General features: G+C 39.2%; 1 protein-coding gene across 1 annotated transcript; it reads right to left on the bottom strand.

Moving 5' to 3' along the window:
- Positions 1–27541, bottom strand: jpt1b (Jupiter microtubule associated homolog 1b). Its single transcript, XM_079815233.1, has 5 exons — positions 27328–27541; positions 24264–24403; positions 11157–11257; positions 9261–9291; positions 1–486 (listed from the first exon to the last, which is right to left on the bottom strand). The coding sequence occupies exons 1-5, from the start codon at positions 27381–27383 to the stop codon at positions 374–376; spliced, it is 441 nt and encodes a 146-aa protein (XP_079671359.1). The 5' UTR covers positions 27384–27541; the 3' UTR covers positions 1–373.

The following is a 27541-nucleotide window of genomic DNA, read 5'->3' as shown; positions in this document are numbered from 1 at the left end:
CACAGTGAAATTCATATCAATCTTTATTTGTACTTAGAAATTTTGCGCAACAAATCTTTTTTTTTTTGTCCTTTTTCCTTAAATGATTTACACCAGGGCAGATTAAAAGTCGATCTGAATCTCTCATGCCATTATTCCTGCAGGAGCGGCTGAAACGGACCTCTTACATAAAGTGCTTCTGTCAACGATCCTTTCTCTTTTGTTTTGTTTTTTTTTTGCAATAGAAAAAATGAAAAGACGGTGGAGGACAAAAAATTTCCATGGCTCACAAGAAGAGAGTGAAGAGGAAGGGGGATTCCTTTTTTTTCTTAAAAAAAAAGAAGAAAAACAGAAAAAAGACAGAAAGAGCAAAGAAAGTTCAGTGAATGCCGCTTCAGCCCAGGATCAGACTGGATTTGCCCCCGGGTGGGTTCCTCCGGCCCGACGGGTTGGCAGCAGACGGGGCAGAAGGCTGTCCGGCTTCCTCTTTCTGCTCCACCACCTCATCTGGAGAACACACACACATCCACAACGGTTCATCAAAACAGCACACACTTCCAGGAAGGAAATACACACCTATATGAACGCAAATGCTTTAAATTCCATGTATCGTGTTCAGAAATCACTTCATAATGATAAGTGCACTGCAATATCAGCTCCAGCCACAAGAGGGCGGTCACAAAGCGCTGACTGGAGCAGGACGGGTAAACAAACACACCCGTTATATGACCCCAGATCAGTGGCTAGCGTCCCATGAATGCTGATTCCCTTAAAGAGACAGGACACTCAAACACACGAGAGGCACAAAGCCTGTGTTTGTGGCGAGATCAGTGAATGCCACACACACACACACACACACACACACACACTATTAAAGGTCCCGTTCTTCGTGTTTTTTTGAAGCTTTGATTGTGTTTACAGTGTGCAATATAACATGTGTTCATGTTTCGCGTGTAAAAAAACACAGTATTTTTCACACAATGTACTTATCTGTGTACCGCTGTTTCCACTGTCCTAAAAACGGCTGGTGATTTCCCTGTTCTATAAAGTCCCTCCTTCAGAAACACGTAACGAGTTCTGATTGTGCCAGCGCTTACCGTGTTGTAATTCGACCGCAGCTTAGCGCACGTGCCAGCAGTTCCTGTGTTGTGATTCGACAGCAGCTTAGCGCATGTTGGAAAGATCACGCCTCTTAACGTAGAGATGAATGCGTTCAATAATCTCTACAGCGTCCCTGGGAAAGCCAAACAAAGGTGATTTGACTCCTGGATGAAAATAACAGCGTCTCGACGACATGGCGATAAACACACTCAACGCAACAGTTCCTTTTCTCCACGCGACCGTCCGCTTCTCCACGTGGGACAGCAACAAGACCGCGCCCCCTTTTTCGCATTTCTTTGTGGGCGGAGGTTAGTCTGTTCTACTGCTCTACTGACGTAATTAAAGAAGGAAGTACCAGGATGTAGTCCAAGCCAGCCGTTCGCTGTAGGCTTTGAAAGGGAACTTCTGTTAAATAAAATATCTCGCTTGGCATTGAACTTTGAGCTTTATAATTTTACAGGTATTATTTATGCTCTAACAGCAACATTACACACTAACTAAAGTTTGAACAATGGGATCATGCGGAATGGGACCTTTAACACAGAGTTAAGATGATGATAGTTTTAAACACTCTCTCTTGAATTTATATATTCATTGTAGAAAAAATTATTTATTTCACCCGTTTAAAAAAAAAAAACAACAAATATGTATTAATTTGTGAATGTAGACATTATAAATCAACATGAGCCACAACATCTGAGACCTGAGCCATGCTGGCATTTCTCATCGAGAGTTTATCTAGCGGTTTAAAAAACTTTAAATCGAATTATCATCATCTAAATTATTAAATGTTAAAAGTTTATAATATGTAAACAACAACATTTTTAAACTTATAACATTCATCATCTTCAAGTTAATAATAATAATAATAGTGCTGTCAAACGATTAAAATATTTAATCGCGATTAATCGCATTAATGTCATAGTTAACTCACAATTAATCACAATTAATCGCACATTTTTATTTATTCTAAATGTCCCTTGATTTCTTTTTGTCCCATTATTTTTTCTTATTTTAATGCTCTTATCAACATAGAAAAGTGGATCGGCTTGCTTTGTTCAAATGTTTGTTTTATTGAAAACAACATTGGCATACTGTAGTGTTCGATTTCACACCAACATTCTCACTTGGAGCAAATAATCTCACACAATGTAACACTGCCCATCAATAAAAGGGTGAAACAAATACTTTGTTGCACAAACAGCCCCTTCAACAGCCCTTTCTAAGGGATCAAAACAGGGTGATACAAAATAAAATTACAAAGTGCACATGCAAGGTAAACTAGGACTCCGCCTATAGTGCAGTTAAACCAGGGGTCGCCAACTAGTGAACTCCGGTCCGAATCCGGACCGCGAGATGCGTCCATCCGGACCGCGAAGCCTTTTGACATAATGAAACAGTTAACGTTGCAATGCTCTCTGTTACTACGTTCAGACCCAGACGCGCGGTCAAGCATGCAGTGAAGAAGAGACTGATGGTGCGCTCACACCGGACGCGAATGACGCGACATGCACGCCGCTTAATCCGCGCCGCAGAATGTCTATTTGCGTCTTTGCATTGACTTAAATCACTCGCGCAAAACGCTTCATTCGCGTCTGGTGTGTAGGCTACGCACCATCAGAGCAGAAAGCAGCGCTCAAGACAAGCACTTTTAGTTGAAGACCCCTGAGTTAAACCATGGCTTAATACGTTTCTCATTTCGGCGTCTCACGCTTGCCATCCACGTCTACTCTTTTAATGGCCCAAACGAGTTCGGGCAGCCGCAGCGTGCCTGATGTTTTGTTTCCGGTCTAGCTACATCCGGAGTGGTGTTGTAGTTTTTCTAACGTTACTAGTTGTTGCAACAGCATGTGAAAAAACTACAAAGTTTGTTAGACCAAAAAGAACGTTAATCTCGCGATAAAAAAATTGACGCCGTTAAAATAGGTTTGCGTTAACGCCGTTAATAACGCGTTTAACTGACAGCACTAAATAATAATATTATTAATTGTTTAATTTATTAATAATAATAATAATAATAATTTAATAAACTTATTATTTTTTATTATTAATTATTAGAGGTTTTAAGTTTAATTAAAAAAAATATTTAATACATTACATTCACAAACTTTTAACATGTAATTACTATTTTTATTATATCAAAATATAATTAAACAATTATAAAAATTATAATTATTATTAATAATCAAATTATATCAATTATTAAATGTTTTAAATGTATTTTATTCATTAAATTACTACATTTATAAAATTAACATGTAATAGTACTAGTTTTATTACATCATATAAATTAAACGTTTAACTACTACTACACCAACACGACCACCACTACAACTACACCACTACAACTACACCACCGCAACTACAACACCAACACCACTACAACTACAACAATACCACTACTACTACACCAACACCACCACTACTACACCAACACCACTACTACTACACCAACACCACCACTACTACACCAACACCACTACTACTACACCACCACCACCACTACAACACCAACACCACTACTACTACACCACCTCAACTACAACACCAACACCACTACTACTACACCACCACCACCACTACAACACCAACACCACTACTACTACACCACCTCAACTACAACACCAACACCACTACTACTACACCACCACCACTACAACACCAACACCACTACTACTACACCACCTCAACTACAACACCAACACCACTACAACTACACCACCTCAACTACAACACCAACACCACTACAACTACACCACCTCAACTACAACACCAACACCACTACAACTACAACACCAACACCACTACTACTACAACACCAACACCACTACTACTACACCACCTCAACTACAACACCAACACCACTACTACTACACCACCACCACTACAACACCAACACCACTACTACTACACCACCTCAACTACAACACCAACACCACTACAACTACACCACCTCAACTACAACACCAACACCACTACAACTACACCACCTCAACTACAACACCAACACCACTACAACTACAACACCAACACCACTACTACTACAACACCAACACCACTACTACTACACCACCAACACCACTACTACACCACCTCAACTACAACACCAACACCACTACAACTACACCACCTCAACTACAACACCAACACCACTACAACTACAACACCAACACCACTACTACTACAACACCAACACCACTACTACTACACCACCTCAACTACAACACCAACACCACTACAACTACACCACCTCAACTACAACACCAACACCACTACAACTACACCACTGCAACTACAACACCACTACAACTACACCACTGCAACTACAACACCACCACAACCACCACCACTACTACTACACCACCACTGCAACTACAACACCAACACCACCACTACTACTACTACACCAACACCACCACCACTACTACTACTACACCAACACCACCACCACTACTACTACACCACCACTGCAACTACAACACCAACACCACTACTACTACTACTACACCAACACCACCACTACTACACCTACACCAACACCACCACTACTACTATTACTACACCAACACCACCACCACAACTACTACTACTACACCAACACCACCACTACTACTATTACTACACCACCAACACCACCACTACTACTACACCAACACCACCACCACTACTACTACACCAACACCACCACCACTACTACTACTACAACACCACCACCACTACTACTACACCAACGCTACTACAACACCAACACCACTGCAACTACAACAATACCACTACTACTACTACACCAACCATTTGCAATAATAATAATACTACGACCACCAATACTACGACCACCACCAATACTACGACCACCACCAATACTACGACCACCACCAATACTACGACCACCACCAATACTACGACCACCACCAATACTACAATACTACAACCACCAATACTACGACCACCAATACTACAATACTACGACCACCAATACTACGACCACCAATACTACGACCACCAATACTACGACCACCAATACTACGACCACCAATACTACGACCACCAATACTACGACCACCAATACTACGACCACCAATACTACGACCACCAATACTACGACCACCAATACTACGACCACCAATACTACGACCACCAATACTACGACCACCAATACTACGACCACCAATACTACGACCACCAATACTACGACCACCAATACTACGACCACCAATACTACAACCACCAATACTACAACCACCAATACTACGACCACCAATACTACGACCACCAATACTACGACCACCAATACTACGACCACCAATACTACGACCACCAATACTACGACCACCAATACTACGACCACCAATACTACGACCACCAATACTACGACCACCAATACTACGACCACCAATACTACGACCACCAATACTACGACCACCAATACTACGACCACCAATACTACAACCACCAATACTACAACCACCAATACTACAACCACCAATACTACAACCACCAATACTACAACCACCAATACTACAACCACCAATACTACAACCACCAATACTACAACCACCAATACTACAACCACCAATACTACGACCACCAATACTACGACCACCAATACTACGACCACCAATACTACGACCACCAATACTACGACCACCAATACTACGACCACCAATACTACGACCACCAATACTACGACCACCAATACTACAACCACCAATACTACAACCACCAATACTACGACCACCAATACTACGACCACCAATACTACGACCACCAATACTACGACCACCAATACTACGACCACCAATACTACGACCACCAATACTACAACCACCAATACTACAACCAATACTACAACCACCAATACTACAACCACCAATACTACAACCACCAATACTACAACCACCAATACTACGACCACCAATACTACGACCACCAATACTACGACCACCAATACTACGACCACCAATACTACAACCACCAATACTACAACCACCAATACTACAACCACCAATACTACAACCACCAATACTACAACCACCAATACTACGACCACCAATACTACAACCACCAATACTACAACCACCAATACTACAACCACCAATACTACAATACTACGACCACCAATACTACGACCACCAATACTACGACCACCAATACTACAATACTACAACCACAAATACTACGACCACCAATACTACAACCACCAATACTACAACCACCAATACTACAACCACCAATACTACGACCACCAATACTACGACCACCAATACTACGACCACCAATACTACGACCACCAATACTACGACCACCAATACTACGACCACCAATACTACGACCACCAATACTACAACCACCAATACTACAACCACCAATACTACAACCACCAATACTACAACCACCAATACTACAACCACCAATACTACGACCACCAATACTACGACCACCAATACTACGACCACCAATACTACGACCACCAATACTACGACCACCAATACTACGACCACCAATACTACGACCACCAATACTACGACCACCAATACTACAACCACCAATACTACAACCAATACTACAACCACCAATACTACGACCACCAATACTACGACCACCAATACTACGACCACCAATACTACGACCACCAATACTACGACCACCAATACTACGACCACCAATACTACAACCACCAATACTACAACCACCAATACTACAACCACCAATACTACAACCACCAATACTACAACCACCAATACTACAACCACCAATACTACGACCACCAATACTACAACCACCAATACTACAACCACCAATACTACAACCACCAATACTACAACCACCAATACTACAATACTACGACCACCAATACTACGACCACCAATACTACGACCACCAATACTACAACCACCAATACTACGACCACCAATACTACAATACTACAACCACAAATACTACGACCACCAATACTACAACCACCAATACTACAACCACCAATACTACGACCACCAATACTACAACCACCAATACTACAACCACCAATACTACAACCACCAATACTACAACCACCAATACTACAATACTACGACCACCAATACTACGACCACCAATACTACAACCACCAATACTACGACCACCAATACTACAACCACCAATACTACGACCACCAATACTACAATACTACAACCACAAATACTACGACCACCAATACTACAACCACCAATACTACAACCACCAATACTACGACCACCAATACTACAACCACCAATACTACAACCACCAATACTACAACCACCAATACTACAACCACCAATACTACAATACTACGACCACCAATACTACGACCACCAATACTATAACCACCAATACTACGACCACCAATACTACGACCACCAATACTACAATACTACAACCACAAATACTACGACCACCAATACTACAACCACCAATACTACAACCACCAATACTACAACCACCAATACTACAACCACCAATACTACAACCACCAATACTACGACCACCAATACTACGACCACCAATACTACAACCACCAATACTACGACCACCAATACTACGACCACCAATACTACGACCACCAATACTACAACCACCAATACTACAACCACCAATACTACAACCACCAATACTACAACCACCAATACTACAACCAATACTACAACCACCAATACTACAACCACCAATACTACAACCACCAATACTACGACCACCAATACTACGACCACCAATACTACAACCACCAATACTACAACCACCAATACTACAATACTACAACCACAAATACTACGACCACCAATACTACGACCACCAATACTACGACCACCAATACTACGACCACCAATACTACAACCACCAATACTACAACCACCAATACTACAATACTACGACCACCAATACTACGACCACCAATACTACAATACTACAACCACAAATACTACGACCACCAATACTACAACCACCAATACTACAACCACCAATACTACAACCACCAATACTACAACCACCAATACTACAACCACCAATACTACAACCACCAATACTACAACCACCAATACTACGACCACCAATACTACAATACTACAACCACAAATACTACGACCACCAATACTACGACCACCAATACTACAACCACCAATACTACAACCACCAATACTACAACCACCAATACTACAACCACCAATACTACAACCACCAATACTACAACCACCAATACTACAACCACCAATACTACAACCACCAATACTTCAACCACCAATACTACAACCACCAATACTACAACCACCAATACTTCAACCACCAATACTACGACCACCAATACTACAACCACCAATACTACAACCACCAATACTACAACCACCAATACTACAACCACCAATACTACAACCACCAATACTACAACCACCAATACTACAACCACCAATACTACAACCACCAATACTACAACCACCAATACTTCAACCACCAATACTACAACCACCAATACTACAACCACCAATACTACAACCACCAATACTACAACCACCAATACTACAACCACCAATACTACAACCACCAATACTTCAACCACCAATACTACGACCACCAATACTACAACCACCAATACTACGACCACCACCACCAATATTACTACTACTACCACCACCACCACCAATACTACGACCACCAATACTACGACCACCAATACAGCACTACTACTTCGTTTGACCTCCAGAGTTTGTTGATCAAAGTTAAACTTTTCACTGACCATTTGCAATAATAATAATAATAATAATAATAATAATAATAATAATAATAATAATAGAGAATGACTCGTGCCGGCACATGAAGGCACATCAGCATGTGCCCTGCTCTACTGTAGTAGGTTTCCCTGTCCTGAACTCTAGACGTGCTGGATTTCTAATGGCATTCCCTCATTCTGCCCCGCGAGACCGACCGACCAACCGTCATCAGTGTAACTCCAGCTGTCCTTAATGAGAAGAGCAGACCACAGCGGCCAGCAGACGGGGACTCATGGAACGTGTGTGTGTGTGTGTGTGTGTGTGTGTGTGGCTAACGGAGGAGAGGAACATTCCAGAACCACAGCAAACCTTTATTAGCAGCATTCCTCAACAGATGAGAGTCACGCTTCACCACAGAGAGAGACAGACAGAGATAGAACACAAGGAAATCATTCTCACCGTTGTTGTCTTGCTCATATTCATTTTGATCCTGCAAAATAAGAGCAGATTTGAGATCAGACACCTCTATAAACAAACCTGTACAGTATGTACTACTACTACATAAAGAAGGGCAGGGCTGGACATTATAAATCAGGAAGTATTACCCCATTTCTCTCTGCACACACACAGCTTTCATTACATCAACAGAACGAAAGACATTTCAGAGGAAAATTAAGTTAAGGGTTTTGATGAAAGATTGTGTTAATAAAAATGTGCAATCATTAATTATGTACTATAAGAGCAGAGACACTCAAAGATAGAAACAAAAGCTTGTTAAAAACAGCAGAGGATAAAACCAGGAAGAAACTCCTCCAGTGAAGGACAAATGAATGAAGTTCATCCACATAAAGGGCTGTGGTTTCACTGACCCAGAGAACAGCTGTGTGTGTGTGTGTGTGTGTGTGTGTGTGTGTGTGTGTGTGTGTGTGTGTGTGTGTGTGTGTGTGTGTGTGTGTGTGTGTGTGCCATGCGGCTGTTAGTTTGTACCCCACCCAGCTAACAGTGTTATTTTAGACACACACACACACACACACAGTCAGTTAACACACCACTACTGCGAGCCAGATACAGTTATGATAATTAAACCCCTCAGTCCATCACACAGAAATATAACTGCCCATTTTAGACCTTTTATACAAAGGAGAATAGAAATTTAATTATAGATTAATGAACAAATGAATAATAGTACAAAAAAATCATTAAAAAATATTTTCTGATGCATTGCAGAAAACAAATGATTAAAACAAATGAAAATAAACATGCATTTTCTGCCTCAGTTGTCTCTGGTCTTATAGCACTTGATTAATCTTTTTTATTCATTTATTTTAATCACTTAAAGATCAAACTTTATTATAAAGGTTTTTATTTATATGTATTTTCTGCCTCTCTAAAATGTCTGATGTTGTAGCACTGGATTAATCTTTTTTTATTCACTTATTTTAATCACTTATAAATAAAAACATTTATAATAAAGTTTGATCTTTATGTATTTTCTGCCGCTCAAATGTCTGATGTTGTAGCACTGGATTTTGGAGAGATGTTTATTTTTTTAGATGTTGAAGACAATCTATTTAAAATAAGCACATTTATAATAAATATTTATTTTTATGAATTTTTATTATTTTCAATATTTTTATTTAGATAAAGGGCCGCAGAATAATAAGAATTATGATTTTTTTAGATGGGTTGCAGAAAACAATGTTTCTTCAAAATAAAATAATTTAAATAAATCTTTTTTTATTTATTTTTATTTAGATAAAAATAAATCTTTATAAAAATTCTTTATGAATTATTTGTATTTTTTATTTATTTAGATGGGTTACAGAAAACAAATCTTTCTTTGAAATACAATAATTTAAATCAATCTTTTTATTTAGATAAAGGGTTGCAGAATTTATTAAGATTTATTTTTATGAATTATTTTTATTTTATCTTTTTTAGATAACGGGTTGCAGAAAACAATCTTCAAAATAAAATGAATAAAATGTTAATAAATACATATCTTTGAATTCTGAAACCCTTTATCTAAATAATATATGTATTTATTAACATTTTATTTTGAAGAAAGATTGTTTTCTGCAACCCTTTATCTAAATAATAATATTGAAAATAATTTATAAAAGTAAATATTATTTAGATAAAGGGTTGCAGAAAAAGTGTCTGGCCTTCCAGTACATGATAAATCATTGCACACTTAAGACAAATCTAATAAATCCTAAATAAATGTCATTCCTCCAGATGAATGGTTCCCAGTGTGTTCAAGAGCTTGATGTCCAGTCACAGCCTTTGATTGAGCAGCTGAATAAACCTCAGACAGGTCCAGAGCGGACTCATGAACCTGCAGTGTGAACTCACCGGACTGGTGGCGGGAGCGCCGTTATCATACACGATGGCGGGCTGGCACCGTCTCAGAGGAGCCGAGGATTCACCGCACAGGACGCCCGTTGCTTCTCCACCTGTCAACACACACACACACACACACACACACACACGTTATCAGAAAGGAGGAAAAAAACAATGGCTTTGCCTCTAATATCAGGGGAAGCGTTTGTTCACGGTCAACCATCATGCCGGAGCAAACCTCTTCCATAATCACTGGTGCAGTGCAACTCATGCGAAACGTTCATGAACGTGATTTATTCTAGTTGGGTATTGGCCAGTGTTCATTTTGACAGCATATTTTGATTTAGTTTTAGTCATAGTCTTTTGACTAAAATGCCATTTAGTTTTAGTCATATTTTAGTCGCCTGAATAGTTTTTAGTTTTAGTCGACGGAATATCATATTTTAAATCTACAGTAGATTTAGTGTCCTAAAATCGAATGAGTTTAGTTAAATTTTAATACATTAAGCATTTAAGCATTACATAATACACTTGAACTGACATTTTTGACTTAATTTTGTTTTTGACATTAAAAATACACGAAAGAGCTCAATTCACTTTTTTGTTTGTTTTTAAAAACATCTATATAGTTTTTATAACTTTGTATTTATGTTTTAGTTAGTATATCATGTTAAGCTAAAGCTTCAAATAAGTTATTATTTTTTTTTTTTTTACATTTCAGTTAACATTTAATTTCAAGTAACGAAGATTTTTTTTTAATGGTTTTAGTGAACTATTATAACCCTGATACTTTATTGAATATGTGTCAAATACTGGTCTTTCCTCCTGACTATGAATTAAATGGGAATTAAATTAAATACAGTTTATTGTGGAAGCAAAAACGAATATATAATGCGTGACTTTTAATTATAAACCAGCTGGAAATACACCGGGACTCTTATTTTGAAATCTCGCCTTACTATTGCAGTTGCAGGAGCTCATTCAAGTTCAGACGAGGAGATTAAATATGCATTGTTACAACCGTCTAAAACATATTACTATATAAACATTGTCATTATTCATCAGCATTAGTTCATAAACAATTGTCTGGCATAAATGTGTGTTATTGATTGATTGTGAGCCGCTCTGGAGCGCTGGATTGGTTCTGATTGGATCTCTTCCCTAATCGTCCCTCGCTAACATTTTCGTCTCGTTTTTATTTGTTGACGAAAATGACAGTTGATTTTCGTTATAGTTTTTGTCATCCAACACTAGTTTTTATTTAGTTATCGTCTCGTTTTCGTCAGTGAAAAGGTCGTTGACGAAAATTATGACGAAAATGATTCGTCAACGAAATTAACACTGGTCTTGGGTCACTGCTTGATGTTAAAATAAAACTCTGGGTCATGAATCAAACGATTTTAAATAGTGTGACATGTTTTCCTGAATCAGCTGCTGAAATAAACAAGAGGCACATTTGCATCTGGTTTGTTTGATGTGGGCGTGAATAAAGCAGCCAGTGACCGAAAGAGCGGCTCTTTTACCACAGACAGCGTTTATGACCAGAGATGACATTAGACTTATTACCATAGTCAACTAAAAACACATTCACTGCTGGAGATTAAAAAAACAGGAACTGAAATAAATAAATGGTTTTCTTTGGAATAATTTAAATAAACTAAACACAACCTATATTGACATTTGAAATAAAACCCCAAAAAAGAATAACCAAACTAGAACACACACACACACACACACACACACACACACACACACACACACGACCCTGAGGTCAAAGTCCAAGGAGAATCACAGTTGGCTCCTAATGTGTTGAAATGCAAACAAAGAGCTTTGTGTTCGACTCTCTCACAAATGTAGCATCCTATTGTGTGTCAATGGAGTGATTATGAACATTAAATGAGCTCAATGATGAGACACACACACACTTCTTCAGCAGTCGCTTTGCTCTGGAAGCGTTTCCGTCTATGGAGAAAGTGAAGCAAACCAGCTCGGAAATAAATCACGTCATCACACACTGAGTAACCCTTAAAGACTCCTGACTCACTTTTCTTTAACCCATTCCAGACGTCAGCATCAAGAGCTGTATATCATTTTAAACAGGAGAACTTGAGGTTTCCATCTACAGGGATCGAAATTAACTGTTACTTTGTAGCACCGGTGCTCCCAACTTCAAAAAGTTAGGAGCACCAGCAAGAATTTAGGAGCAAACAACTAAAATGTTTATTACATAAATGTTTTAAAGCTGCACTATGGGTGGGAAAGAATCGGGATAGGACTCGGGCAGAAATCATGTTGATGTGATTATTACGTTACTGTAGTGAAGCAGAGCAGGAGCAAGTGTTGTGGAGCTGAGGAACCGCTGGAGCGATTGTTAATAAGATGAATGCAACACACGCCTCGTGAGCAGCGGGACTTTTATTATGCCACAGTCGCAGGCACCACTTCCCCTTTAAAAAAAATTTTTTAAAAAAAGGACACCGGATATGACTCAATCAACAGGCGACGCCCTCACACGTCCCGGTTCATTGGTTAAAATAGCAATTTTCTCATGATTTACAAATAGTTGGAAACATTTTGGATATTGTAAGTACTCAACTGAACAAAATATATAACACTGGCCTAGTGGTTTTGGATATTTTACTGAATTTTTTTTTACATATTGCACCTTTATATATGTGTGCATACATACATACACATTATTTATATATACATTATATATTTTTTATTCTGACAAATGAATGACCGATTTACTTGCACATGAGTCCTGACACGCGCATATGTGTGTGTGTGTGTGTGTGTGTGTGTGTGTGTGTGTATATATATATATATGCGCGTGTCAGGACTCATGTGCAAGTAAATCGGTCATTCATTTGTCAGAATAAAAAAAGTTGCTTGTCTGGGGAAATTTTTTGGGGGGATTTGTATGTTGTAAAGTTCATAATAGAACAATGAGTATATTGTTTCAGAATAAATGTTTTATCATATTTAAATCTGCATATTTGTTATATTTTTTACCTTTATAAAGAGCATTTTCCCCCCTAATCATATTGAATATATGCTTCATACATTTTAAATTCTTAGATTTGATCAATACATTCAATTAGAATAATAAGACACTATTGGGCTGTTGCTAATCAATTTAAATACATTTCACTGAAAAATTACAATTACATTGAAGACATTTTATGAGATTGTTTTAAATATACAAATAAGAAACGCTAGAAACAATGATACTTTTAAACATGAAACTAAACCGCCAGTAGGTGGCGGCAGGTGACCGTCTTAATGAGCGAGTCATTGATTCAAACGATTCGTTCAAACGGCTGATTCGTTCAGTTGTTTATGAATGAGTCATTGAATCTTTGACTCAACCGATTCGTTCCAAATGCCAAATCATTCAATAAATGAAAACACGGTTGAGTGTTGCTGTGAGATGTGCTATGGTTCTGCTGTGATCTTTGTTTGGAAGCATTTTCGCTGCTAAAACCGAACAAACAGTGTACAAACAAGTGACTTAATTTGAACCGTTTATTGAACTGTTGTATGAAATCAATGTCACATTCACAATCATGATGGTATTCAGGAAAACAGCACTCTTGGTCGTGGGATGTTGCTTAACTGTATCATACATTATATAAAAACTCCACATGGACTTTTTACCGCAGTGTGTTAACCGAGTTTGTGTGTGTGTGTGTGTGCGCTGCTGTGCTAATTTGATTTGTCCTCAAGAGGCTGTGCTTTACATGCACACACACTTGCATATTTATATGCATGCAAATAAACAATTGTGAAAATTGTCTTGTGCAGCAAAAACAACAACAAGCAAAGCAAATGATTTTCACAAACTATATAAGTATTTACATAAACTAAACAGATCTCCTGGCTCCACCAATTGACCAATCGATTCCACCGGGGCATTGTGTAGCGACTCGTTTGAAAACATACATTTAAATGCCTCTTCCGATGTGTTATGCCAAAGTTATGCTTTGTCAGCGAGTGCTCATGCAAATCTGTTATTTTGGGTTTGTTTTCATGGACGCAAATACGCACCCAACTATTTTCACTTCGCTTTTGTTCAAATTTCCAAAGAAACAGGTTTTGGTCTTTTGAACCACCAATTAGCATATGTTGATTGCCTGAATAGACGACAGTCCCACCCCAGTGCCCAGATTGGTTGAAACTAAGCATCAATAATCGTTCGGGTTTGGCTCAGAAAAACAAACCACATGGGTTTTTCTTTGATGAATCAATGCCGATCAAAACCTTTGAATGTCCAATGGAGACAAATGTGAGCCGGGAATCTCCTCTTTACAAGACTTTTTAAACCATACAGACTGGATTAGCCATTCAAAAGTTACTAAACGTTTGAGAACAATAGTTATGTTTAGCCAAGGGCAGCTGTCTCGGTCTTTAAGGGTTAAAGGAAAAGGAGAGAAAGAAAGAAACAAGACTGGGAACAAAACAATCAGTCAGTGAACGACTCAACCCATGATGTACTGTAGATTTGAAGTTTTGCAAAATATAACAAAAAAAAAGCACAAATATACCAGTAGTTTGAGGCTGTAGGGAGAAAGGCTCGATTACATCATTCAGTGTTTCATGGGAGTGTCCGGTCACTACCGAGCCATTTTGCAGTGATTCCTGTTTCCATGGCAACAGGAATCACATGCTGCAGGATTATGGGAAGTGAAGTTTTCAACAGGAATACTTTTAACAGAGCCACTGAGGTTAGCAAAATTAAAAGTGCAGCACGCAGTTCACTGGCCATTTTTGAATGGATGTCAATGGAGGCGAGGCTTCACTACATTAAATAAACCACTTTTGTGACAGCCAAATGGATAATTTTTAACATTTTTATTAAACATTAGATTTAGATTGATCCAATTTTTGAGTTTACTTACAACAAAAATGCTGTTTTATGACAATTTTGCAACATTTGTGATCCGAGTTCATGGTCAAAACATGAGTTTTATACATTATTATTATTATTAAAAACCAAATTAATACAATACACTATAAGCAAAACCAATTGAGATTTTGGTCTTTTTGATGCATAACTACCATTTTCAGACTGAAAACATCCAGAATCCATATATATATTTAAGCGTTTATCATATTTCACTTTATCCATTTGCGCCTGTAGATTTCAATTGCAATAAATATCTTTAAACTCTTTTTTGAGTTTTCTCAAATTCAGAAACACTTACACATGCCAAAACTTAAGCGTTTCATTCCCATCTATATTCTGAAGGTTTTTACTGTGGGGTTTGTTCATATATCATTCACACTGATTTATATAACATTTTATTCCTAAAAACATGGTGAAAAATTTGTTTTTCTGGCTGTTGACAGTATTTTCTGATTTATGGAGTGATGAAAAGAGATATCAAAAATCCCCTTGCTAAAAACTTTTAACTCTAATGTGTCAACAAAATCAAACTAGAATTTTAAATCTGGCTTGATCGAATGTTTAGATTCATCTCCGGGAATCATAGGCAAATAAGTGCATATTTCAACATCCCATTTCAGAAAAAATTGTAATACAAATCAATTGTCTTAAATGTACTGAGATTAAATCAACTGGGGAAAGTATGATGATGATGATGAGATCCTCAATTGGTTAAATTCTGACCCCATTGACCTGTAGTGTCTTGTAATAATGGACAAAAATGTGATTTTTACTTCTGGAGCCGACTGTTACAATCCATTAGTTGAAACAAAAAAAACAAATAAAAAAACGAAACCCCTTACAAAACACAATGGACAATCACAACGACATCCTGTCAGGCACCTCTGGTGGACACGACGAGCTTCCTGTCAGGCAGGAGAGAAGCTCATTCAATCAGAGCAAGGCTATGAGAGAAAATCCACACATCCGACACATGGTGCATATAAAAATGCCAAGAGTTTCCCCAAAAATGTCTGACCGGATGCTTTACACAACTAAAATCACTATGCAAAAGTTCTCACAGGTCTACCGGGGGAAAAGGCCATTTACAAGTCAAGTTCAAGGACATTAAAGGGATAAAATCTGGCATTAATTACTCGCACTCACTTTTCAAAATCTTCCGAACATAAAGGACAATATTTGAATGAATCAAGCATGTTTGAGCTTCTGTTTACCATCAGTTCATTGACCAATGCTATTGTGAATAAAAGCATAATTTAAATCTGTTCATCATATAATGCAACCCAGTCTCTTCAAAAGACTTGAATTACACTGCTTGATTCATATGGATTTGTCTGTCTGTTTATTCATCCATCCATCCGATTCAATGCCATTTCAGCAGCAATGGCTATATTCAAGGCAATCAACAGTATTTTAATATTTAAAAAAAGAATTTAGATTACAATATCACTTCAATACACTGTTTAAGACAAAATTAAAATATATTTTTATACAAGACAAAATTGATATATATGTTTATACAAGACAACATTTATATATTTTTATACAAAACAATTTATATATTTTTTTTTATACAAGACAATTTATATATTTTTTATATAAAATCTTTCAATTTAATAAATGATAGAAATTCTAAAATTATTCTAGGCGAAACAGTTTTTTTATTCAGAAGATATATTGATGGACATTTTTAAAACGGTCTAATATCATTAAAATAAACACTATTAAAATATGTTTTTCTGTTAAAATATGTTTTTTCAGAGTTTCGGGTGTCAATGGAGGGACATATCTCTCAGATTTCTTTAAATTATCATTTATCATCATTTAAATTATTTTTGCTTCTAAGATTTAAAATAAAAGTTGTATGGGCTTAGAACGACGAGGCATACATGACAATTCACATTTTTGGGTGAACTGGACCTTTAAAAACTAAGTTCACATCATATAAAATCTATTCTACTATGAATTATAGAGGACGAAACCAGAAAAAACAATAAATAAATATGCAAATAAATAAACAATAAATCCACAATTCTACATGCATATATAAATGTGCAAATAAACAATAAATTCACAATTCTACATGCAAATAAACAATAAATTCACAATTCTACATGCATATATAAATGTGCAAATATATATATGCATAAATCCACATATTGCTGCATAAATAAATATATTAATTAAATGTGCGAGGAGATAAATAATTAAATGTTGAGGGAAATTTAAAAAATGTTAAAGGAGGAAATGCTAAAAGTGAAAGTTGACAACTTTTGTAGCTCAATATTTATTTTTCCTTGGCACAATATGCAAATGAGGTGTGTCAATCAAACATCAGGAGGCGGTCTCTATGCCACCATTGGCTGATGGCTGATGACGCCCTGCTCATTTGCATGTTAGGCCGAGCTACATTCAAAAATGAATAAACGGTTAAAAGGAATTTATGAAAACTTTCAGTTTAGCATTTCCTTTAAATTTTTTGAAAATGTCCCCAAACATTCGTTTTATTCATTCAATTATTGATCTCCTCGCACATTTCATTATTAATACATTTATTTATGCAGGAATATGTGGAATTATGCATTTATATATATATATGCATTTAGATGGGGGGGGGGGGGGATTATTTGCGTCTTTATTTATTGTTTTTGAAGGTTTCGTCCTCCATAATGTACATCTAGTTGCTTGCTACAGAATCTGGAGCTTAGTTTCCTGAGATATGGCTGTAAAATAAGCAGACGCAGCAAACGCTGCATCATCGCAGACGAGAGCCAGTAAAGGCCTTTAGAGAGAATCAACAGATATAGGAGCGACACCTGCCCGAGTGAAGCATTAGCGCTGCATCAAAAGCTCAGATTATCCCGATACGAGCGGTTATCCGTATATGAGCTTGTGCAGGGCTAATCACACGATTGCATTCGGACTGGGGGTAAAACCAGTACTGATTACCAGGGCCCCAAGGGGAGAGCGGGCCCTTGACAAGTCTGGGAAATATTTTATTTTACCTGGATATTTTCATTTCCTAATTAAATTTCACAATGAATGTCAGATGAAATGTAAAGTTGGTGTATGGGCTGAATAACTTGATTGACTGAGTACATTTTGTACAGAAAAAAGCTATCTAAGGTCTCACCCTGTGCTAATGCGCCAAATGGTTAAGTCCATCTGCACGCATTTTGTTTATGCTAGTTAGTGGCGCGCAAACTTCTGCTGTAGAAATGTCTCTCAAAGAAAGCCAAATCAGGCCACCAAAAAAGAAAGGGAACAAAATGAAGGGAAACAATTAGTAACTAACTTGTTTTCAAAGAAAAGTGAACACAAACTAGAACACGAAATCTAACTGCTTGAATATCTCTTCGATCGTTAGTGCTAAAAATGAACTGAGACAACCCATTATTGACAAGTCCCCCTCAATAATTACAAATGGCCAAATTGTCCCGCCCAACATTTGAAACTCTTGCACTGCTGCACTTCATTACGCAGCACTCTGTGTGTTAGGATGACAAAAAGGTTTAAAAGTAACATTTTTAGTCTGGTCTGCCTCAGGTCTAACAGTGCTCAATGTCAAAACGATTGAGATGGCCAATCAAATCAAAGTAGGCGGGGTTTACCTTCTCTTTTGGCTCTTGCACAGTCTTCACACAGACAAGTGTGTCAATCTAATCGCTTAATGCCATTGCAGGGACTGGCACGGTGAAATCACAAAACATGCCAATGCTCTTAAAATACAATCATTGAACATCTTTGATTTTAATGAAGAGAAGAAAAAAAAAAAACGCTCCATGAGGGCAGATTGGCACCTGTAACCTTCGACACGGTTTACAAAAACTCTACCACCAGACCACTATTTATTTATTTATTTTTTATTCACTAACAGGAAGAATCTCGAGACTAACGATATATTTGACGCAAATATTCATTGCAAATAGTCCCAAAATGATTATGTCCCAACTAGAATTAGACCTAGATATTAGTTAAATGTTCTGTTTCTTTATGCTTTACAAAAAAAAAAAAAAAATTGGCCCTCCCCAAGTCTCAAGACATGGTTACGGCCTTGGGTAAAGGCTAAATAAATAAACTGTACACTACCAATGCTGTTTGCATTCAACACACCCTTATAATAGCCTAATTTGAAACAGGTTTCATTTTGAATTAATAGGCTATAATATCTCAAATTAGCAACAATAGGCTAATCACGGTCATGGGTGGATTGGTAGCTCATCGTTAGCTACATATGTCAACATTATATTTATGTCAGATATGGCATTAATATTAGTAGGGCTGTAATCCCCCAGTCGATTAGTCAATAGGTTCCGGCTCGACCAAAATTCTGATTGGTCGATTTTTTGCCGCGTTCATTTCATCAGTTTTGTCGCGTTCATTTGATCGGGTGGAAAGCACTAATTGCTAATGGGGGTGTTTTCAGAGCACCCCTGTTTCACAGCTAACAGTCTGTCTTCAGGACACCCCCCTTGTTTTCACTTCTTTTGGATTAGCCCAACCCACTGGAGAAGAGAGACAGATAGAAGTAGCGTTAGGCTACTTAGCTGTATATTATTTATTTAATTGTGAGAGCGTTTTCCTAGTCAGTCCTCTTCTACCATGTCAACAAAGGCATCGGCAGTGTGGAAGCATTTTTTGTAAAAATAGGAAATGGGAAAAAGTAGTAAAATGCAAATTTTGCAAGCAACAAATTGCTTTATTTTGAGTCTATGCTTTATTTTTTATTTGGTTTCTGCTCTTGATCTGGCTTGTTTAATAAATATTCATTTTTTATTAAAGTGGATGTGCCTTTTGTGTTTAAGAGTAAAAGCTTTAAAGGGTTAGTTCACCCAAAAATGAAATTTCTTCCATTAATGACTCACCCCAATGTTGTTCCACACCCGTAATGGTGCGTTCACACCGGACGCGACTCGCGCGAGTGATTTACATGTTATGTCAATGCAGAGACGTGAAATGGCATTCTGCGGCGCGATTCGCGCGATTGAGGCGACGCGAAGGACGCGAATTGAGCGTTTTGAACGCGCAAATCGCTCAAGTTGAAAAATCTGAACTTTGGCGGATATTTCGCGCCGCATTAACCAATCAGGAGCTTGCTCTAGTAGTGACAACAATGAGGAGAAAATCTGTATATTAATATCTGGTTCAGACAATATGATTATCACTGTGATAACATTAAATGACATGAAACACAACCCAGTCTCTTTTTGTTAAATGCAAGTTTATGTATGATCAATAATATAAAAGTATAAGTAATGTATAACAAGCTATACATGAAATAAAGCAAACAATGCAGTCAAACATTCAAAGTCAGTGCTAGTAGGCTAACGTTACAACTGCAACGTACAGTTATAGCCTAAAAATATAAAGTAATGAAACTTATCTTTGCCCTCAGCCTAAACGATTTGCCAGGGAACAAATTATAGATCCATGAGACCAAAGATCGGCCGTTACAAGACGAATTATAGCTGGAGACGCCACAGAGACATCAGAGCCAGCGACAGAAGGACTGGCTGAGGAAAGGCTGCTCTCGCCGGGTTAATGAGCGCCGCTGATCCACTGGAGCTCACAACTCCGAAAACGCCAGATAACATGTTCAAATAGGCACTCTTTATATAAATAGACCACATATTTAAGCTTTAAACAACTACATTATCGACTGAAAAAGTCTTAAAACTACGTTTTGTCACACATTAACAGTGGATTTTAACAAAAAAAAGACGTGTAAACACAGCCCATGTCAGCCATTTCTCAACGAGACGAGCCGCTGGCAGAAGCCCCGCCCATGACGCGAATTCGCGTCTGTTGTGCAGTGAATGTCACACGCGATTCGCGCGAATTTCACGCGCGATTGAAGAGAGTAAACTCAAAATGTTCAAGCGTCCACCTTCGCGCGAATCGCGTCCGGTGTGAACGCCACATAAGACCTCCGTTCATCCTCGGAACACAGTTTAAGATATTTTAGATTTAGACCGAGGGCTTTCAGTCCTTTGAATGTAAGTGTAAGCACACTTTGCTGTCCACGTCCAGAAAGGTAATGAAAACATAATCAAAGTAGTCCATATGTGACATCATTTGGTTAGTTAGACTCTTTATACTTTATTAAGCATTGTCTTCTCTTCCGCTTTTGTTTGAATCCGCGCTCACAACGCCACAGTGACGCTGCTGACGTAAGACGCTGTGACGTGTTATCTGGTATCGGTTATCGTCGGGAGTGTGAATTACACTTAATGGGGCAAATAAGCCCAATTGTTACTCAAAACTAGCCCAAAACAAGCTCAACCGTGTTTTTCCGGAAAAAAAAAAATTTGCATTTGGGGGGTAAAATATGTGTCTTTTTGGTAGGGCTGCTAAAATTCGCAAATCCCGGGGCAAAATATCACATAATTGGGGTCGCTTCAACCCGCGGACATGAAAAACAGCCGCGGCAACAGTGTTGAAGTAGCCCGACTCGGCAACACTGGGGCGCATGTGGGCAGAACCTGGAGCAAAAGCGGTGGTAGCCATGGTAACGAGAGAGAGTGACAGTCACCCAAGCCAATCACTTGTTTCGGCCCAAACGAAAATAATGAGCGGTGTTTATTGCAGATTAAAAAGTCTAGAGTCACTCGATTTTTATACTCTCTTTTTCAGTCAATACATTTTAATTATGTATTGACATATGAAGAAAGTTTAAACAAATTTGGACAAAAAAGTGTTTTAGATCATTCTTACCTACCCTACCTTTAAAGGGTTAGTTCACCCAAAAATGAAAATTCTGTCATTAATGACTTACCCTCATGTCGTTGGACACCCGTCAGACCTCCGTTCATCTTCAGACACAAATGAAGATATTTTAGTGTAAATCTGATGGCTCTGAAAGGCCTCCATTGGCACAATGCACGGTTCACTCTCAAGACCCTTAAAAGGCACTAAAGACGTCGTTACAAAGTCCATCTCACTACAGTGGTTCTACAATAACTTTATGAAGCGACGAGAATAGTTTTTGTGCGCAAAAAAACCCTAAATAACTTATATAGTGATGACGATTTCAAAACACGGCATCATGAAGCTTCGAAGCGTTATGAATCAGTGAGTCGATTCAGTAGTTTGACACACGATCCGAATCATGATTCGACTCACTGATTCATAACGCTTCAAAGCTTCATGAGGCCGTGTTCAAAAACTATTCTCGTCACTCCATAAAGTTATTGTAGAACCACTGTAGTGAGATGGACTTTGTAACGACGTCTTTAGTGACTTTTAAGGGTCTTGAGAGTGAACCGTGCATTGAGCCAATGGAGGCCTTTCAGAGCCATCAGATTTACACTAAAATATCTTCATTTGTGTTCTGAAGATGAACGGAGGTCTGACGGGTGTCCAACGACATGAGGAGAAGTAATGACAGAATTTTCATTTTTGGGTGAACTAACCCTTTAAGAATCAATATTGTTTCGCAAAAGTGAGAATCGATTAAAATCGAGAAAATATTTTTTACCCAGCCCTATGAATAAGCCATCCGGTCCTTTAGGAACATGGGGGACTGCCTATGCATATATCTTGTGCTACACCCCCGCCTGCATGCTAACACACGTTTCTTCTTCTTCTTCTTCAGAAAATAAAGACGCTGTCAGACTCTGAAGATCCGCACAGCACAGAGCGGCCTCGCTGTCTACATGGGCACTTCCCTTCCAAGGCAGCATCCCATGCAAGTGACGGATTTGGAGCAGCACATGAGGCTGAGCTCAGAGGAGTTTGACTAAAGACGTGCTTCTTTAAGCAGAAAAAAAAACATTCATATTCCCAATCTCAATTTCTGAATAAAATGCAGGTACACTAATAAACGCTTGTGTAAAGCAGACCGTCCTGCACACACTCATGGATGCTTCATCATGATGTCACACTATCCTTCTCTACATCATGAGTCACTTCCTGGGCAGTCAGGATATTGGTCCAGGAAATGACATCATGCCAACAGTATGCTGACACACTTGTGAGGGATCAAGGAATGAGGGGACATGAAAAATAGCTTCCCCAGAATAATAATAATAATAATAATAATAAGTTAAAACACAGACATGAAGACGTGCATTAATGCCAGGCGGGTTTCAAATAACGCAAGCATTCAAATCTAACCAAGGCCAGATCTGACCAGAGGCAGAATTTGAACCAGATGTGTGTGTGTGTGTGTGTGTGTGTGTGTGTGTGTGTGTGTGTGTGTGTGTGTGTACCTGGCGGGTTGTTCCTCCGGTGGGCGTGAGGGTCGTCAGGTTCGGCAAAGATACTGGAGGCCATCTTGTTTTTGCGCACAGGCTTCTCTTCATCTGTGCCGAAGGAAATATTGGAGGCTCCGCCAGGGGGACGCAACACCCTATGAGACATCGGTCAGAAGAAGACAAATCAATGACACACACACACACACACACACACACACACACTCGGCCTAATGACACTCAATAGTGCGTAAAGGAAACACACCGTCTGGATACAGCAGTAGAAATTAGCACTTTCTGTCGTTTACATGCGAGAACGACATTAGGAAATTCAAAGCAGGGCGTGTCAAACAAGACTAGATGATAAACGCATGTTTGACAAGCAATAACGCAACTTGGGTGCTTTAATAAAGCATTAAATGGCTTTTAAAGGTGCACCATGTAACATTTACGACATTCATTTTCATAAACGCAGAGTAATAGAAAATTCAAATAATCATAAAACGTCAATCCATTCAGTAATAATAATAATATATAACTGCTAGGTATTTTTAATAAGCCTTACATTTGATACACACTTCTTCCCAGAAGTCTTTAAAATTACTTATTATTTTTTAATAAAACTGTTGAAAGCAGGAGAGTTCAATAATAAAACATGCTTTATATTCATAATTTCATGGCCTTTACATAAATCATTTAGTCTCTATGGATTATGCTACATATATTTACGCATTTGTCTATGAGAGATATACATTTGATGGGTTCAAGCAGGTCCTGGTAATTGAACACATGACCTTGCCGTTTGAGCTCCACACAAGCTTTAGCAGATGGTTATTAAAATATGCACCACTTTGTGAACATAAATTAATATATTGTGAGGTTAACCGGTTACAGTGATTTAAAAATCACACCACACACCCCTTAACTGGACGTGTGTGTGTGTGTGTGTGTGTGTGTGTGCGCATATGTGTGTGTGTGTGTGTAAGTGTGTGCATGTGTATGCGTGCGTGTGTGTGTATGCATATGTGTGTGTGTGTGTATGCATGCGTGTATGTATGTATGCATGCGTGTGTGTGTGTATGCATGTGTGTATGTATGCGTGTATGTGTGTGTGTGTGTGTGTGTGTGTGTGTGTGTTAATGTATGTATGTATGTGTGTGTGTGTGTGTATGCATGTATGTGTGCGTGTGTGTGTGTGTATGCATGCGTGTGTGTGTGTGTGTGTGTGTATGTATGTGTATGCATGCGTGTATATGTATGCGTGCATGTGTATGCATATGTGTGTGTGTGTATGCATGCGTGTATGCATGTATGCGTGTGTGTATGTATGCATGTATGTATGCATGTATGTATGTGTGTGTGTATGCATGTGTATGCATGTATGCATGTATGTATGTATGTATGTATGTATGTATGTATGCGCACGCGTGCATGTATGCATGTGTGTGTATGTATGCGCGTGTGTATGTATGCGCGTGTGTGTATGTATGCATGCATGCATGTATGTATGCGTGTGTGTGTGTATGTATGCGTGCGTGTGTGTGTGTACGCGTGTGTGTGCGCATATATATATGTATATATGTGTGTATGTGTGTGTGTGTGTGTGTGTGTGTGTGTGTGTGTGTGTGTGTGTGTGTGTGTGTGTATATGTGTCACAGCTGACTCGTCCAGCTCATCTGCTCACACACACCAAATGCAGATTCCATCGTGGGATGGTTCTCATTCAGCACATATGTTGATTCATTAAAAAGACATGAGGGCGTGCGTCGGCGAGCCCCGGATGAAAAGCAGTGGCCCCGTGATTGATGTTGCGGAGGGAAGCCCTAATCAATGCTCCTGAAAACCCAGCGGCCCTCCCTCCATCCCTCCTCCACCCCTCCATCCCTCCATCCCTCCTCCACCCCTCCATCCCTCCTCCATCCCTCCTCCATCCCTCCTCCAGAGACCAGCTGACACCCGCCAGCAGCTGTCAGGCTCTCTCCGGCCACACTTTCTGCTCCCTTTGTCAGAGGAATCGATGGTGTGGAGATTAGAAAACCATCCAGACTGGTCAAACGGCTAATGCCGTAACCAGACTAAAGCTCTGGATCAGATCAGGGGACTTTAGCAGGAGAAGAAGAGGGCCCGTCCGCCTGAGACCCCACCCAACACACACACACACACACACACATGACATTCAAAATCCTTCCCCGAGCCGCTGGAAACATCACTAAATCACACAAGAGTGACCAATAAACACGCCTGCTCTCGGCCTGACCTACATTTCGGGCCGTCCCGCCGAGGGGAACCCCAGACACACAGGATTTAAGGGCTCGGATCTGACCGGAAAATGGCAACATGTTGCACCAACAATGCCTGAATCCCCATAAAGATCAAACCTCGCTCCGGTGCAACAAAAGCCACCGCAACATGCAAATGCCAAGAATGCATCTCCTATCATTTCTCCACACACACACACCTAAAAAAAAAACATGAAAAAAGGAGTTAGTTTGTATCACACACACACACACACACACACACACAGACAGAGATCACACAAGAAATGCAATGCATCTGCTCCTAGTATCAGAAACCTTTTAAGGACAATGGAGTGTGTATTTTTGGGCCAGGGCTCGAGGGTTACACTCATTCACAGTCAGATGACTGGGATTAAACTGGGAAATATAGGCAGAATCAAAACAATCAATGCCAACTTTAAAGCAAATCTCCCCTATTAGAGATGCACTGCCAGCCCCATTCCTTTACAAAGCCTGACGTCTGGCCATCAGGACATCAGATCAAACCTGTGTATAATGGAGCTCAGACTCTCAGACGATCAGAATAAGGGTGGATATGGGTCTTCATGGCCAAGGAGGAAGAGGATGATGATGGTGGTGGCACACAGTCTGGGTGAAATCACATCAAACGGCTGTTAAATCATCCCAAATCCACTAAATCCTCATATTCAGGCTCTTTAGCATTCGTGTATTGGAGGAGGAATCCATCCATCCATCAGGCCACCATCCTCATCATCCTCATCCTCACCTCCAGCTCTTCTTTTGTCTGCCCGCCGAACGCAACAAACCCGTTAAAACGCGTTTACCTGGAGCTGTTTTTGGCACCTGGCTCCATGCCTTTGAAGGTGGTCGTCGTAGTCATGTTGAGCGGGTGATGTGCTCGCTAAACCGCGGTAGAAACCCTTCAGCTGGACTGAATTCGCCTAAGTCCTTTATCCCGCATGGACTCCGCCCGGACCAGCTGAAATCCGAGTGCTGCGGAGCGGCCCTATAGACCAGCCCACGAAACCCCGCCCACCC

This window comes from Gobio gobio (assembly GCF_949357685.1).
Source record: "Gobio gobio genome assembly, chromosome: 1".
Taxonomy (NCBI): domain Eukaryota; kingdom Metazoa; phylum Chordata; class Actinopteri; order Cypriniformes; family Gobionidae; genus Gobio; species Gobio gobio.
Note: the sequence above shows the minus strand (reverse complement) of the source record. Positions and strands in the feature narration are given on the sequence as shown.